At 40.4% G+C, this 16,486-nt stretch overlaps 2 protein-coding genes across 2 annotated transcripts; both read right to left on the bottom strand.

The window, feature by feature from the left end:
• Positions 1-1,961: 1,961 nt before the first annotated feature.
• On the bottom strand, positions 1,962-6,802 carry LOC131300338 (beta-amylase 1, chloroplastic-like). The gene is made up of 5 exons (XM_058326114.1): positions 6,399-6,802; positions 5,567-5,916; positions 3,691-3,901; positions 3,074-3,184; positions 1,962-2,941 (listed from the first exon to the last, which is right to left on the bottom strand). The coding sequence occupies exons 1-5, from the start codon at positions 6,636-6,638 to the stop codon at positions 2,144-2,146; spliced, it is 1,710 nt and encodes a 569-aa protein (XP_058182097.1). The 5' UTR covers positions 6,639-6,802; the 3' UTR covers positions 1,962-2,143.
• A 3,881-nt stretch (positions 6,803-10,683) lies between these two features.
• On the bottom strand, positions 10,684-15,911 carry LOC131300337 (uncharacterized). Its single transcript, XM_058326113.1, has 3 exons — positions 15,733-15,911; positions 11,521-11,698; positions 10,684-11,427 (listed from the first exon to the last, which is right to left on the bottom strand). The coding sequence occupies exons 2-3, from the start codon at positions 11,689-11,691 to the stop codon at positions 11,356-11,358; spliced, it is 243 nt and encodes an 80-aa protein (XP_058182096.1). The 5' UTR covers positions 11,692-11,698; positions 15,733-15,911; the 3' UTR covers positions 10,684-11,355.
• Between the last annotated feature and the right edge of the window lie 575 nt (positions 15,912-16,486).

Genomic DNA, 16,486 nt, shown 5'->3' with positions numbered 1-16,486 from the left:
AAAGGCTGCAGGCTGCTCTCAGCAGCCCATGTGGAGAATTATTGTCAATTATCAACACAGGGGACTGCTTGGCTGGTGGTGTATGACCAGGGGACCCTGCCAAGCAGTCACCGCATGACAACGGTGCCAAGCACAGTTGGATCGTCCATCTTTGCAATCAGGAAAAAGTTTATTTTTAATCCGGACCGCTCAAAACACGTTTGAATGGTCCAGATGTGTGTTTGGCAGCATCTCCCAATAATATAAGTTCAGTAGCTCAAAAGCTTGGCTGCATTCTTATGAATTTAACTTAAATCTGAGAATTTTATCCTTATTTGAATTTTTTTCGTATTTGTTAGTTTTGCGCTAAAAAATAGTCATTTCTCAAAATACTTGGGTAAAAGTAAAAAAAATCTACTTTTCCAATTCCTCTCGTCGAGACGAATCAATAACTCACATAAATTTGGCGCAAAACTAACAAATGCGAAAAAAATTCAAATAAGGACAAAATTCTCAGATTTAAGTTAAATTTAGTCAAAACAATTTTTTTTAATAACGAGTGGTCCTTTTTTCTTTTTCTTTTTTTTAACTTTAGTCCTCAAAACTCAGAAGTTAAGCCTAATAAAAACTTATCCACGCGGTAAAATTGGTCCCGAGCATTCTTCTCTTCACATTCAAATAAAGCTGCACGCATAAGAACTTAGCCAATCACTCGTGACTCGTAAATTAGCACCGACAGAAATCTCGTGCAGTGATCGTGAATCTACTCGTAAATTAGCAGTGACAGAAATCTCGTGTAGTGATTGTGAATCTTTTAGCGGGACATTATCAAAGTGCCCATTTCCCATATTGTTATGAAGTGGAGCATTCTGGAGTTGTAAACATCACTATCATCTCTAAGAACTCCTTTTAGCTGTTACCCAGCATTACCCGGCAACTCGGTAGACGTTACCCGGCAACTTAATTGCCATTACCTAGTAACTTTTTAGCTGTTACCCGCATCTATAAGAGCCCCATTTGATGAGAGCAAAGAGAACTAAGGATGACCACACATAAGGGGAGAACACAAGAAGCAACTAGAAAGCATTGAAAAGAATCAGAAAAACAACTTAACTCACAAGATCAACTAGCTAGGGTCACAGGTCCGCAAGAAAAGTAGTGTAAAAGCTGGGGTTTTCAAAGTTGCCCGTGAACACACCAGACGATTTTCATCCAAGGGAAATATAGGATAAAGATAAGACTTTCAATTGGAGTGAATTGCGATTCATCAACCATTCGGACCTCTGGCCGTTAAACAGCTATCCGACGCACTGAAGGGCAAAAAAGACGTAAAGTGATGAACTGATGAATGATGGTGATTGCTATCAGGATTATACACGTCCCGAAAATTCATGCAACGAAGCTATTATTCATCTGTACAAGGAACGTCTTGGCTCCACTGGGAAATCCAACAAAAAGAGAAAGAAAATCAAGATCTTAGCCGGTGAAGAGACAGGATTTCGCTTATCCCCACGCGGATAGACCTCTTGTAATCTCAATGACGAGAAAACCAGTGAACAGCATAGTACTAGAAAACCTGTTGCACAATTAGGTAGATTTCTAGCAGAAGAGAGATGCTGATGGAATATACATCGGAACGAACAATTCTACCGACCATGGGAAAAGGTGTTTTTTCACACCTTCCTTTCATGTCCATTAATAGTCTCTTTTGAAATTGTTAACATAAATTGTCACTACAAGAAATAAACCAGGAATTGTCCTATAACACGATAAACGACAGCAACCAAAGTTTCGTGTGTGTAACATGCACGAAATCCACCCATGATAATAGATAATGTGATACAAATCTTTCCACAAACGTGCACCCAAATCCCAGTATAGAACTAACACATTGTGTTGCAAGTCCTAATATCGCATTTGATGAACACCAAAGACTCTCCAAGTCGAAAATCTTAGAATAGATAGGGAGAGGCAGAACTGTATAGATAACCGTGGAATTAAAGTTGCTTTCAATGAAGTAACATAATGTTTAACAAGAGAAAAGCACAAGGAGAGTTACATGGATGCAAGTCATCCGAATTTATTCCTAACCACTGTAAACCTCGTATCGGTAGCTGACCTATACAGCAGCTAAATACAACATGCCCTGACCTAAAGTAAACATCTAGTGCATGAGAGCAACAGCTGCTTCCTGTTCCAAGGGCTGAGATACGTGCACAAAATGCTCCGCCTCCCTCTCCACCTGCTCCCCATTCTTTCCTTCCTTCATCTTCTTCACAAACGCCACAAACCGCCTCCAGTTCTCCTGCTGGAACAAATCTGGAGTCATTCTCAAGTACGTGAATGCGCACATCTCTCTCTCTCCTCCCTCATTCCCATCCACATCCAACCACGAAGCTTTCAAAATCTTCTCGTGTGCAAATTCATCATACCGTGGCAACGCGTTTTCCCCAGCGAGTGGAACTTGAGCCTCCCCAGTGGCCAAAGCCACTTGCCTAACTAGCTTCTCAGGGGCACATTGGGCATCTTGCGGTTGTTCTTGGTCCCGCATCTCTATACAGGTGAAGTTAAATATGGCGCCATGGCGTGCTAACATTTGGGCGATGGGAAGGTATCCATCTCTGAACCGGGTGTTGTAATACCCTGCAGTGAGTTCAGGAGCGTGGGACCGGGTCCCGTAGTGCCAGTGGATGCCTGCTATTTTAACTGAGATTTTGACACCTGTATTGTCGAAGATAGATTTGACGGATGATAGTATTCTCTCTCCATGGCTTAGAAGCATCTCAGAGTACCAAGTGAGGAAGAATTCACCATATGGACAATTCCAACCGCCGCCTTCCTTTCGGAAGAAGTCGGTGTCTTCTGGCCAGTTGTTGTAGTGCCCTGCATCTCTGGGGCCTGTGCTTCCCCATTCTGGCTTCCCAGCAGCTTCTGCTGCAGTTTTTAAGTGACTGAGCATATACTGCATTATGCAATTAAAAGTGGATAACGTGAGGGAATCACAATGAGAAGATAAATTGGCTTCCCGAATAGGATAGGGAAGCAAGAAAATACAGTTTGAAGGAGGTGAAGAAAGAGGACGGTGGATGCTTACCTTGTCATAACACTGAAAGGCTCCAATTCCAGGAAACTTCCATGTTTCATTTTGCTCTGGGTACGATGGGTAACGGAGCTCGCCTGCTGGACCCATTCCAACTTGGATTTCCTAAATCATACATATGTTATAGATGATAAGTGAGCAATATTTCCACAAGAGAGTTCATACTTGAATAAATAGTTATCAATATCTATCTGACTATCTATGAGTCAATTTATTCTGGGACAGCTGTATGACGAACCTCACGGTTCGGTCTTGGGACAGACCAAAGATGAATCTTACCTTTTGGGGTTTGATCCACGATTCACTTGCAATCTATGATCCATCTGATTATTGAAACTCTCTAGTCTTGAAAATGCCAAAATGACAATACTAAGATACTTTGATGCCAAAATACACATCCACATACTCGTGGGTTTAGTTTTACGCACATTATATCTAGCATTTGCAATGCTTCCATTTAACCCCAAACTTGTGAAACTACCAATGGCCAGACCACGAGGTTAATGGAAGCTTGACCATAGTTGTGCCCAGATATTACGCCTTGCCAGCCTTCTATGACGCAACATAAGCCTAAACATAAACAAATAGCTAGAAAGGGATCAAGTGAGTACCACAATGGTGTCGCCTAGAAGATGCTCAAATCTGTCTCTAAAAGAACGCATGAAGTCAGAATAGCACTGGATGGGTGTCCGTCCCTTGAGGACTGGAAGAGTATCACACCCCAGAGATATGTATTCATAATTTCTCCTTCCCCATTGATCTGTGTAAGCAAGTTCAGGGTCTTTGTCAATCTCTTCCACAGCCCACTTTGGCAGAGGGATACTGTAAATAATAACCCAGAGTAATCCATGTTAGGAGTAAGGAAATAAACTGCCACTTTGTACAAGTCTTTTGTTGTGAACTGATTTTTGTTATATATCGGCAATGTTCGCAGTTACAATCCCCAAATCTAATTCGATTTCAATCGTAACAGGATATTCACCTACTGATTATAAGAAAAGGATATTCGACTACATTAAACATGGGAGAACCTGCATAACTCGAAGAAGCACCCGAATGCTAACTAACCATGCATAACTTCAGCCCAGGACTTTTGTCCTCAAACTTTATCCTCATATATGATGAAATATAAAGGGCTAGGAACTAGCACATGAAAGGACATAACCTTCCATACGAGGCAACGAATTCAACCCTATTTCCATAGTTCTAGTCAGGCTGTGTAATCAATCTCACTTGTACTCAAACATGCTTATGTAAACAAATATCTTGATGGAAGAGACAATGCGGAAAATTTGTCAGGCAGTAGAGTAGTACCACTCTCAACCCACTCCAGGGGAGGCTATGTTGCATGGACTCCCCATTGGTGTCGGGTGCACTGCAGGCGTGTATTGAAGTGTCGAGTTCATCTCATTTCTATCTCAATGACATGGAAACACTTGAAAATTCCAATTTCTTCAAATTCCTATTTCTTCGCAAATTTGATTTTATTTTATTAGATAATTGTGTTTACAAGATACCTTATGATAAAACTTCATGCATACAACAAGAGTACACTTATCTGAGTGTAAAGTAGGCTTGCTGGGTGAATGCCTAACTAAACATGTTGGACATAGATCGAGTACACTTATCTGAGTCCGAATGTGTACACTTCATACAATGGGAAGAGTACAAGCAACATAGGGGGCCATAGGGGGAAAGTCACATACCATATAATCTCATCTAGGTTAATTAACAAGGTGGTTTAAATTAGATGTTGGGAAACAAATTTGTTTGTTGTTTGTGATAATTAAATCCCCTAAACTACTTCAAAGTTATTATTTGGACACTTTTTACATTTCTTAACGAAAGAATTAAACCCTTTATACCCTATACAAAGGCCCGCAAAGGATATGTAGCCTGATTAGTTATTGAATTCCCCAGTATTAGCTATACATAACCAGTATTAGATATACATTAAAATCCCAAAGTTCCAACTGCCTATAATACCCTTATCTTCGCTTCTTCAGCAGTTTTTCTCCACTTCGCGGAGAGTAAATCCAGTTTTGGCTATGGCAGCTCCAACTTATTGTGCCATACCTTTCTTAAATTTGGTTTTGGACCATATCTTATCCAAACTTCCATTGCCTATAGGCCCTATACTACTATTATCTTCGTTTTTTTAACAGTTCTCCTCCACTCCGCAAGTAGTAAATTTAATTTTGGGCATGGTAGCTCCAACTTTTTGTACCGTACCTTTTCCAAGTTGGTTTTGGGCATACCCTTTTATCTTATCTTCTTTTGTCCTTCCCACTCTTTCTAAATCTATTAGTAGTTAATAACTCACACAAATAGATTATACTTAAAGCACAAAAGATAGATTACAAAACAGGCCACTTTCAAGTTTCAACTGCCAGATCTCTAGCTAACCTCAAAAGATGAACAAATAAATGTGAATAAACCAACAGTACGTGAATAGAAAATGGGAAAATGCATTGAAGTTATACGTACGTGCAAGAGTCACCGACATTTCCGCCACACTGATGAAACGACATAACCGCCTGCACCTTGAGCCCATGCTTCTTCGCCATCTCCATTAACTCCACGTACCCACCCCAGTTATACTCCCCGGGCGCCTCTCTCTCCACCAGCCCCCACCACACGTCCATCATCACCCCCTCCACCCCGGCGCTCTTTAACGCCTGCATGCTAGCGTTCACCGCCTTCCTCCTGCTCACCGCGTTCCCCGTCGTCACGCTGTCCAACGGCATCATCACGTAAACCGGCACCCCCTTCTCCTTGACCTGCGCGCCGGCCCCCACCACCTCCTTGTACTCCCTTACCTCTGCCGGTGCCGCCTCCTGTCATACATATATATATAAATCTGTTACCCATCTGGTATACAGAAGATTTGATAACTAACAGAAGATTTGATCATTAACAATCTAATATAATATGATATCAAAAAAGGAAGTAGTAAATCATATGTTCCATTCTCACCAACCAAATGATATCAAACAGCCGCGTATCGGCCATTACGTAGCGGTTTTTCCGACCTCCGGTACCGCCACACTCTGTAATACCAGTGCTAACCAAGATTCACACCCACATCGGGCTTTATATCCGATTTTTCGCCTACTATACGGCCACTACAGGTGCTTTGGGCTTCAGAAACAATTTCAAAAAAATCACGACGTCTCATTGGATACTCCCACCACCGCTACTACTATTTAAAACCTACGGAGGAGAGTTGGGCTACAGGTTACGCACGTGTTCAGCAAAAGAATTTTATTACCAAAATATAGTAGATATAAATAATAAAATTATCCTTTTCTCTTAATACCTCCGTCATGAGGGCCTGCCAAGCCACCGACAGATCCGGCCGCATCACGCCGATCCTCGGGCTCAGCGGCGGCGACGGTGATACTCGGTCGATGTCCGTCCCGCACCGGAGGCTGGCCGTCGGCGACCTCCACCCGGGTGACGCGCTCACCGTCGCCGGAATCGTGTCGCCGGAAATGATGCCTGATTCTGCCGACATCGGTGTTACCGATAGAGCTCCGATCCGCTGTTGCAAAGTCATTACCCTGTCCGGACAATTAACCAGAATTGTCGAGAGAGAGAGAGAGATAGATAGATTTTGGACTGTGTCAGGAATTTGAGAGGAAGAGATTGAAATCGAAGAAGATCAGAGACGAAAGTTGAAAGAAGATGTTTACCTCCTCGAGTATATATAAGCTTTCTATCTCCCCAAGTAAAAAAATTTCAGTGCCGAGCGGGTAAGTATTAAGATGGGAGGAGAGATAATTTTAATCCGATCCGTCCAAAAATATATCGGACATTTTTGATGTGTCAACCGGATATCACGTAAGATATATCCGTCCCGTATTGAAAAATATATCTCTCAACGCGTAAGAATATACTCCATTAATGAAACTACCGTAATTTCATCCCCACGCGTCCAGACTATTTCTTTTTTTTTTGGGTACTTTTTTTCTCTCTTTTATTGTTTTTTTTAATTTTTGTTAGATCAGGTTACTGCTCCCAGATTCTTTTATTAATTTTTGTCTTGACGAGATGTGTCCCAAAAAAAATAATCATGGCTGAAAAAAAATTCACTGAGAAAGAAAAAAATAAGTACAGAATAGCTAGTGTTTTTGTCTTTTTTATTGTTGTCTTATATAATTTTTTTCAGCTTTAGTCCCAAACATTTTATTGTTTTGATTTTTACTGTCGGGACAAATAATTCATCCCAAATTATCATGAAAAACTAGGAAAAAAAAAAAACAGACCAAAGGGAGAACGAGACCTAAGTATCTTTAAAAAATATCTCAAATATGATTGACCACATTTGATAATTATATCTCAAGTGCGTTGTGTCAATCATGTATTTAGTTTATGTTTCTCATTTCTCATGGGAAGTGCATTCCATACATTAAGCCACACGCTGTATTCAAAATATAGTCATTCGATCAATCATAGGATTCAGAGCATTGCGAGTAGGGCTGTAAATAAACTAAGCAGTTGCGAGCTCGGCTCAGTTTGATTTGTTAACGCTCGGCTAGGTTCAACTTATTTAGTAAAAAAGCTGAGTTTGAGCTCGAGTTATCGACTCATTTAACCTAGTGGAGCTTGATTTATTAAAGGAAACTCGACTCAATTAAAGAAAATTGTTTAGTGAATTTGCTGGTAGTGACTAGGGTCCATGATTACACGTGTGGGACTAGGAGGGAGTGCGGAGGTAACGGCTATGATTGCTCGGGGCACGTGAGGATGGGCGGTGAGATTGTTGCTGTCCGTGAAGGTTTCCCAACGAGACCTTATTGTGAATGGAGTGGTGACACGTGGTGGAAAGAGAGTGATCACGTGTGCCCCCCTTCTTCGATTTTCGACAATGGCGATGGGGTCGATCACGTGTGCCCCACTTCTTCGATTTTCGATTCGACAATGGCGATGGGGTCGCAAAACTGCTACCGACAGATTTTTTAAAACAGTCAATGAGTATAGATGGACTTTTGATCCGTTTTGGATTTTAAAATGATGCTTATTTTGTTCAAAATATCTTGTTTAAGGTCTCCGTAAAAAATCAGTTCATTTGGATATCGGTAATGGAGTTTACGAAATACCCAACTTTGCTTTTAAAAAAAAAACTATTTTCTGAAGTAAAATTGGGTTTTTCGTAAACCTCTTTACCGATATCTAAATGAACTGATTTTTTTTTTATGGTGACCTTTAACAAAATATTTTGAACAAAATGAGCAATTCCGAACATCTTTGTAGGACCCAAAACAGGTTTGAAAACCATCTGTACGTGCTGTCTGTTTAAAAAAATATGTGTGTATAACACTGTTATAGTTGTCGTTTATATTTTCGTTGGTCAATCCAACGGCTGAGAGTATCAAAGTACGATAATTGGGCATTGATGCCCCAAACAGGAGTGGGGCATCATATCCGGACCCGGTGCTTGGGTTCGACGTCCAGGATAGGAAGAGGTGTCGATGATTGACGGGACACATGTGCGTGTTGAGTTGAGGTCCAGTTCAGTTGGACTTACAATACAGTCCGGTTCAGTGTCGATTTTCGGGTCTGTCCGACTGATCAGGTCACATTTATCTTGGAAAAAAATGCTGCACACACCGGATCAAGCCCATTTGCTTTAAGATAAATATGTTTTGAATCTTCGGATCAAGTATTGATCGGTATCTGATTGACATGAATTTTGCAGGGTTAAAGTTCTCTACGAGCTTGACCAAATGAACAATTCTAATCATTTTTTTGAGCCTAGAACAGACCCAAAAACCGACACTGGACCGGACTGGACCTCAACCTTGGGAATCTAGGGATGGTCGTGGTGAGTGACTCCAGGGTTAAGGTCCAGTCCAGTATTTCTTACCTCCAGTCCGGTCCAGTTTTGGGCCTTTGTGGGCCCCTTTCGGGTCCACAACAATGATCGGAATCGTTCATTATGTAGAGCTCATCGAGAATGGTATCCACGCAAAAAATTAGCTTGATTTAACATCATAGATACATGAACAAAACAGATTTGTACAAGAAAAAATGCGATGGCAAAAATTAAATTGAAACTCATAATTTTCCATTTTTTCTTGTACAAATCTGTTTCGTTCATGTATTTATCGATGTTAAATCAAGTTAATTTTTTGCGTGGATACCATTCTCGACGAGCTCTACATAATGAACGATTCCGATCATTGTTGTGGACCCGGAAGGGGCCCACAAAGGCCCAAAACTGGACCGGACTGGAGGTAAGAAATACTGGACTGGACCTTAACCCGAGTGACTCAAAGGACACGCAAGGCTTTGTTTGGGTTGATTGATCGTTTGGTGGGCCACTACTAGTGAATCCGGAACCGTTGATTAGGCCTAACTTTAACGCGCTGCTATAGATACACGTACAAATAACATGTTTTTAGCGAATCCAAAAAAATGATTTGAGCAGTTCTTTCTATTAAAAAAACATGTTTTTAGGATCCTTCTTCAAAAACCAGCACACTCAGATACCGGTAAAAGCGTTTATGAAACATTCAACTCTATCGGGACAAAGTCGAATGCTTAGTAAATGCTCTTACTGATATTTGTTTAGACTAATTTTTCCAGGGACTCTTAACACAATATGTGTTGAACAAAACAAACAATTTTGGTCATTTTTGTGAAACCCAAAACGGATCTCAAAGTCATCTGTACGCGCTGGTACATAACTTATATCTGTATCCATATCGTTTCTGTGTTGAACGAGCAATCCTGTAGAAACTTGAAATTTTCACTTGTTAGATTTGAGGAGCATTAGATCTTTTTCCTGGCAACAAGCCTAAACTTAATTTCAGAGCCCAACGAAATGAGACTTCTTCTTTTTTTTTATTGGAAAAAGAGACTATTCAGAAACTCGGCACCGCTGCTTGCCAAGCAGGAGCGCTTGGCTGCATCTTCCAATCCACATTAAATGTCGAGTCACTCATAAAACAGACTGAAATGCTAAACGACACACAGCCCATCAAACAGTATTTCAGGATTAAAAAGGTGTTAGAATAGGTGAAAAGCATATAGAAACATATGAAAGTTTATTAAAATGTGTGAACTATATACGTATACTAAAAAAAAATTTAACACTATTTACACCTTAACCACTGCTCATTGAAAGATGTTTAGCATGACCGGAACTTGATATCCGCAGAATAGAAAGTAAATTTTAGCCGGTCACGCGAAAGAACAATTCTGGAACCAGAAGAATTGGATTGCACTATTAGAAACCAACAGCGTGAAGATCCACTGCGTAGATTGTCGGCATCAGTCTGGCGTCGAGGATCCACCACTTATAAAACTACCTTGTGGAAATGAATGAGCCTAAGGTTGTGTATATGTCTGGCCCTGCTTCTCACCCTATCCAGCATTTGTTCGTGAAATGCATGCAGCTATATATTGAGAGGCAGGTGAAACATGATATCTAGTTTCAAACGTTCGTGTACTACTGGAGATTATATTCACTCCCGCAGTGTACTCTCTCTCTCTCTCCCAAATTAGTACACTACCTCTACACATCGGCAACATCGCAACACAAAGAAGCAACTAAAGACTGATGCATCCTGAAAATCGAAACAACTGGGAAATAAAACTTGGCATAACAATTACATTTCTCTTATTTCTTGACGTGACAACTAAGGTTCCTTTGTTCAGTCAAAACTTTTACAATAAATAGAAAGTTAGAAACAGAAGGTAGAGAGTAGAAGAAAAAGAGAGAGGAGGTAGAGAGCAGAAGAGAAAGGGTCTGCAAACCGTAGAGTTCACTAGGGGCCTTCAAAACCACAAGGAGAGGAAGGGGGACGAGGTAGAAGAGGACGGGATGGAGCATCAACCCACAGATATCTCTGTGAAAGCAACTTGCATCAAACAGCCATACAGATGATGGCATAAGAAGATCATCAAAGCTATGTTGTGAACATAACCACAACAGCTACAGATCATTATCATCAAGGTCTAGGAACTTGTCAGAAGTACAGAATTCTTAGCAGCAAATTCACCACTGGAAAAATGTATGATGCTGGAAACATGAATGTTACGTAACTTCGGAACAACTCCAACAAAATTGATTGTAAACTACTATGATTAGCTAGAGCTTTTGGAAAACGGAAATGCCCCCAAAATATTGCGAAATCGCTCAACCCTAACGGTACATGGAGCTCTTAAATAATTTTGTTCAAAAGACAACCCCAACTATTGCCACTCCAGATACGTTCAAAAGAAACTCAGGAATCATACATCTTCAAATACCCACAGCCGGAGTGTTACTATTTCCTTCCCCTGTTAAGCCTCTGCAGATGAAAATTAATGCTTCCCCAAGGTTTCCTGCTTTTGTTATTCTGCAACAAAGTTCATTGGAAGCGCAAGGCGTAAATATCAATTGGAGAAAAGTATAAAAAGTATGATATTCAGAACTCAGTCAAGGGCATCACCTGACCATCCATGCACGTGCTCAAAAGTTCTTTATGTCGAACGCACTTTTCATCATTGTTTTGGTTAAGAGCCAAACAATTAAGAAAGGTTATCATTTCTTTCATGCAAGGTTTCTGGAGAGCACCAAACTTCTGTGAGCTTATAAATAGGCCACCAGCTTTCCGGCCCATTCTATTCCTAATACAAACAAAAAATATGCAAGAAGAAAACTGCTAAGATTTTGGGCAAAACTACGAATGAACCAAGAATAGTGCAAAGGTTTTTTTTTTTGATAAGTAAGAATAGTGCAAAGGTATTAAAATGAAAAGAAATATATCTACAAAAAAAAACATGATTATTAATAGATAAACACACACATGATATATTGTTGCAAAGTTACCTCTTAGATCAAACTCTTTACACCCTGTTTCACTTATGAACTGAAGGTTACGCGCGCGCAATGTTAAAAAATGAGAAACGAGAAGAAAGCAAGGGAAAACTTCATTTTTTGGTTCCTCACTTCCACTCCTTTTCTTTCACCTTCCTTTCCTCTTTTCCTTAGTTACATTAGGTTATTTTATTCTTTTTCTTCCTCTTTGCTCAAAAACCAAACAAGGGAAAATTGTTACCGTTCTCGTTTTTACCTCTTTTTCTTGCAAAACATAACATAGAAAACTAACGAAACTTTTTCACACAGATAGGAAACTCAGCCTTAAAGTCTAAAAACAGTTTCTCAGACTACCACATGAGCTTGTTGACCATAGAAAGGGACTGCTGTGCGGTACTGGTTGGGCAATGGCACAGAACGCAGGACCCTCGTATGCAACTCCATCAAGCTTCCTTGAAAGTAGTGATATGGGACGCACTCTTAAGCCTATAGATGAAGGAAGGTAGAACAAGCCATAGTGGGAGGGACGGCCATAGTCCCACCAGATACCACAGTTCACGGTCAAGCCAATGACCTTCACCTCCTGCAGGTTTTAAGGGGGCATTTGGCTGGAGGCGGTGAAGTATGTATATGCAGCATAGATGGCAATTAAGCTAGGGAAAAACCAAAGGTGCATATGGAGATTGACATAAGTAGGAAAGGATGAAAACAAAGGAGCATTCCATACATCATTAAAATTACGCCATCATATAATTTTTCTCTTTGTTTTCATCTTATAGGGGGGCGTGGGCAAACGAACATGGCATGGCTTTAAAACCAATATGCCAGGGGGCACCAGCCAAGGACAAAACCAGCATAAAATAGTACAAAGAGAGAAGTGAATCTTTACAATATCTCAACCCTCATAAAGGCCAAAATACCAATAAAGAAACAACAACAAAAAAATGCTAGCCAATCCAATACTCTAATCAACCCCAAGGGCAGCCAACATAAATTCCCTCCGCTTACCCCACTCATATCCAACACTTTTTTCACTAACCACTTTTTAACTCACTTGCAATCGATCTTTGCTTCTCCCACATAGCCTGCATAACACCTCTCTTCGGCCTCTTTTTTTTGCACCAATTACCATTACAGCTTCGATGCCTCCTTCTCAAACTCTTCACAAGGAATCCGAAAACTTCGATAATTAAATTATAAACAATTACACCAGTATGCCTTAGTTCCAGCACTCAAGTTATAAGGGAAAAGTCACAAGCTAAGAGGCAACCCGTAGACCAGCCTCACGTACCGGTATCCCAGACGTCTGGGACACAGATACATCCGGACACGTGTCCCGGACGCCTTTGACCGTGTCTGGCGTGTTGTTGACCGTGTCCCATTATTTCGCCAATATTTTTTTCAGGACACGTGAGGGACACGCCGGCGAGAATTCTCTGACACGATGTAATAACCCTCATTCTAATTATGCTTAATACATGGATATTTGTTGTGCTTCTATTAACTATGTGGTTAATGACTTAATCTTATTTGCTAAGTGAGGTTGGAACATAAAATAGCACATGGTTACTTACACACTTGATAATTTGCCTAAGAGAAAAGAAAAGGAAAAAGACGTACGTGTATTCCTCCTGAGAACTTCACTGCTTCATTCATCTGAGAGAGAGAGAGAGAGAGAGAGAGAGAGAGAGAGAGAGAGAGAACCGAACAGGAAGAGGAAGAGGAAGAGGAGAAAGAAGAAAGGGAAAACCTAGATGGAAAAATCCTAGCTTTGCTAACCGAAATTCAATTACGTATGAATTCCAAGTTTTTAGTGTGAAATTCATATTCCTTGCTGACCCAAATCAAGGTAGATACTATGTTCCCCATCATCCGTAGATAACAAGTATTTTGGTTAAAGAATAAAGAGATAATTAAGTAAAAATAGCACAACATGGATGATAAAAGCATAGGTAATAGAACAAAATAAAATGGGTCATGCTAATCGAACGTGGGACCCTCATATGCAACTCCTTCAAGCTTCCTTGAAAGCAATGATATGGGATGCACTCTTAAGCCTATAGATAAAGGAAGGTACAAAAAGCCATAGTGGGAGGGAGGCCATAGTCCCACCAGATCCCACAGTTCATGATCAAGCCAATGACCTTTCACCTCCTGAAGGTTTTAAGGGGCATTTGGCTGGAGGCAGCAAAGCATGTGTATGCAGCATAGATGGCAATTAAGCTTGGGAAAAACCAAAGGTGCATATGGAGACCGACATAAGTAGGAAAGGATGAAAACAAAGGAGCATTCCATACATCATTAAAATTACACCATCATATAATTTTTCTCTTTGTTTTCTTCTTATAGGCGGGCGTGGGCAAACGAACATGGCATGGCTTTTAACCAATGTGATTGGGTACTCCTAGAGATAATAGTAACAGAGGTGTTAGCGGCCACCAGCCAAGGACAAAAGCAGCATAAAATAGTACAAAGGGAGAAGGGAATCTCTACAACATCTCAACCCTCATAAAGGCCAAAATACCAATAAAGAAACAACAAAAAAATGCTAGCCAATCCAATACTCTAATCAACCCCAAGGGCAGCCAACATAAATCCCCTTCGCTTACCCCACTCTTATCCAACCCTTTTTTTTCACTAACCAATTTTTAACTCACTCACAATCGATCTTTGCTTCTCCCACATGGCCTGCATAACACCTCTCTTCGGCCTCTTTTTTTCCGCTCCAATTACCATTACAGCTTCGATGCCTCGTTCTCAAACTCCTCACAAAGGAATCTGAAAATTTCGATAACTAATATATGCGAAAAGTCACAAGTGTACAAACTGAAGTAGGTTGCATAAGATTCAATCCAACCAATCTACCTATCTCTTCTAGCCTGTGATATCTCTTCTGGTACCACCAGCTCTCCACACCTAATCATCACTAAAGATGCAACCAACATGAACCAAACTTCCCCCATGCCCTACCACCTGGTTCCGATCAACGCTTTAGAGTCACTGCCTCGTCAAAATTCTTCAAACATTTTCACCATCAGACAATACTAAATTAGCTTTGACCCTAGTACCTAGGCAATTTACAAACTACCCTAGGAATATTGAAGCGTGATGGCAGTTAACAATCACTGATTAAGCAAAGAGAACAATTCTAGTTAACCAAAGAAAGCACCCGCTACTGATTGGAGACGTCCTCACGGTTAACCTTTATCTCAGAAACAAGTTCTCCCAAATCAAGGTAGATGCTATGTTCCCCGCCATCCCATAGATAACAAGTATTTTGGTTGAAGGATAAAGAGATAATTAAGTAAAAACAGCACGGCATGGATGATAAAAGCATAGGTAATAGAACATCATAAAATAGGTCATGCTAATAGTGTACTAGTAAGTTTTAGCAGTGTTCTAAAAGTCGGTCTAGGTGGGGGTCCAATGCCTAGATTAAAATCAGTCTAGGCGATTAGTCAGCCGCTAGGCTTTAGGCGCCTCTCTTCTGCCTGACTAGCGCCTAGCAATTTTTAGAACACTCAGTAATGAAGTAACTATTTATCCCGTAAGATAACAAGTATTTTGGTTAAAGAATAAAGAGCTAATTAAGTAAAAACAGCACGACATGGATGATAAAAAAAATATAGATAATAGAACATCATAAAATGGGTCATGCTAATAGTGTACTAATTTTCAGTGATTAAGAAACAATTATCCACGGAGATAAATACACATAGAAAACTACAAGTGAAACCATCGTACTCGGCACAGAAAATATATGTACCGGATACGGTGGAGTATTAGGGAATGGCGTCGGGAAACCATGGGAACGGCCAAATCAAGGTTCGGTTCATGTGTTTACCTGAATCGATGGTACTAGATCGAAGATGGGTCTGGGAAAATGGTGATTAGTATGACGATGGAGATGCTGAATCGAGGCTTGAAAGTTCGATCGATCGAGAGACGAATAATCACCTGTCTTCTTCGGAGCGCTCTCTCTCTCTCTCTACGAATCACCGTTCCTCATCGTGTACGTGGATCATGTGCGTCTAGGAATTTTACTTCGTTGCGCGGCGCGTAGGGTTGTTCATAAAAGAGACATGAAGTGTGAAATATCAAAATCATCGACCTCAACAAAACAAAATATCAAATACATGGGCTTTTTGAAATAAAACATGTGGCTGATTTGAAAAATACCAAAATACATGGGTGGTTTTGAAAACAATATCAAATGCATTGAATTTTTATGGATACTAGGTTCGGCACGAGAAGTCGAGAATCATGCCCACTGAAGAGTTTTTTTTTTTTTCTTTTGCCCATTGTATGAATTGTTTTGTGTTTTTGAGGATTGAGGTGGGTTTTTTTTTTTTTTTTGTTGTTGCAACAGGAGGCCAAAAATCAAGACGAATTGCAAACAGTGGAATATTTCTATGTAAATCAATAAACAAACAATCCTATGGAATATTTCTACATCAGGGCATAGAGGAAGACCACAATTTAAACCAATCGAACAAACAATCCTATGGAATATTTCTATGTAAATCAAGAAACAAAAGCAAACATTAAAGGCCCGATTGGATGCCGTATAAGTTTTGGGTGTATTATTTATGAAGGGA

The sequence above is a fragment of the Rhododendron vialii genome, chromosome 9a, assembly GCF_030253575.1.
Source record: "Rhododendron vialii isolate Sample 1 chromosome 9a, ASM3025357v1".
Lineage (NCBI taxonomy): Eukaryota > Viridiplantae > Streptophyta > Magnoliopsida > Ericales > Ericaceae > Rhododendron > Rhododendron vialii.
Note: the sequence above shows the minus strand (reverse complement) of the source record. Positions and strands in the feature narration are given on the sequence as shown.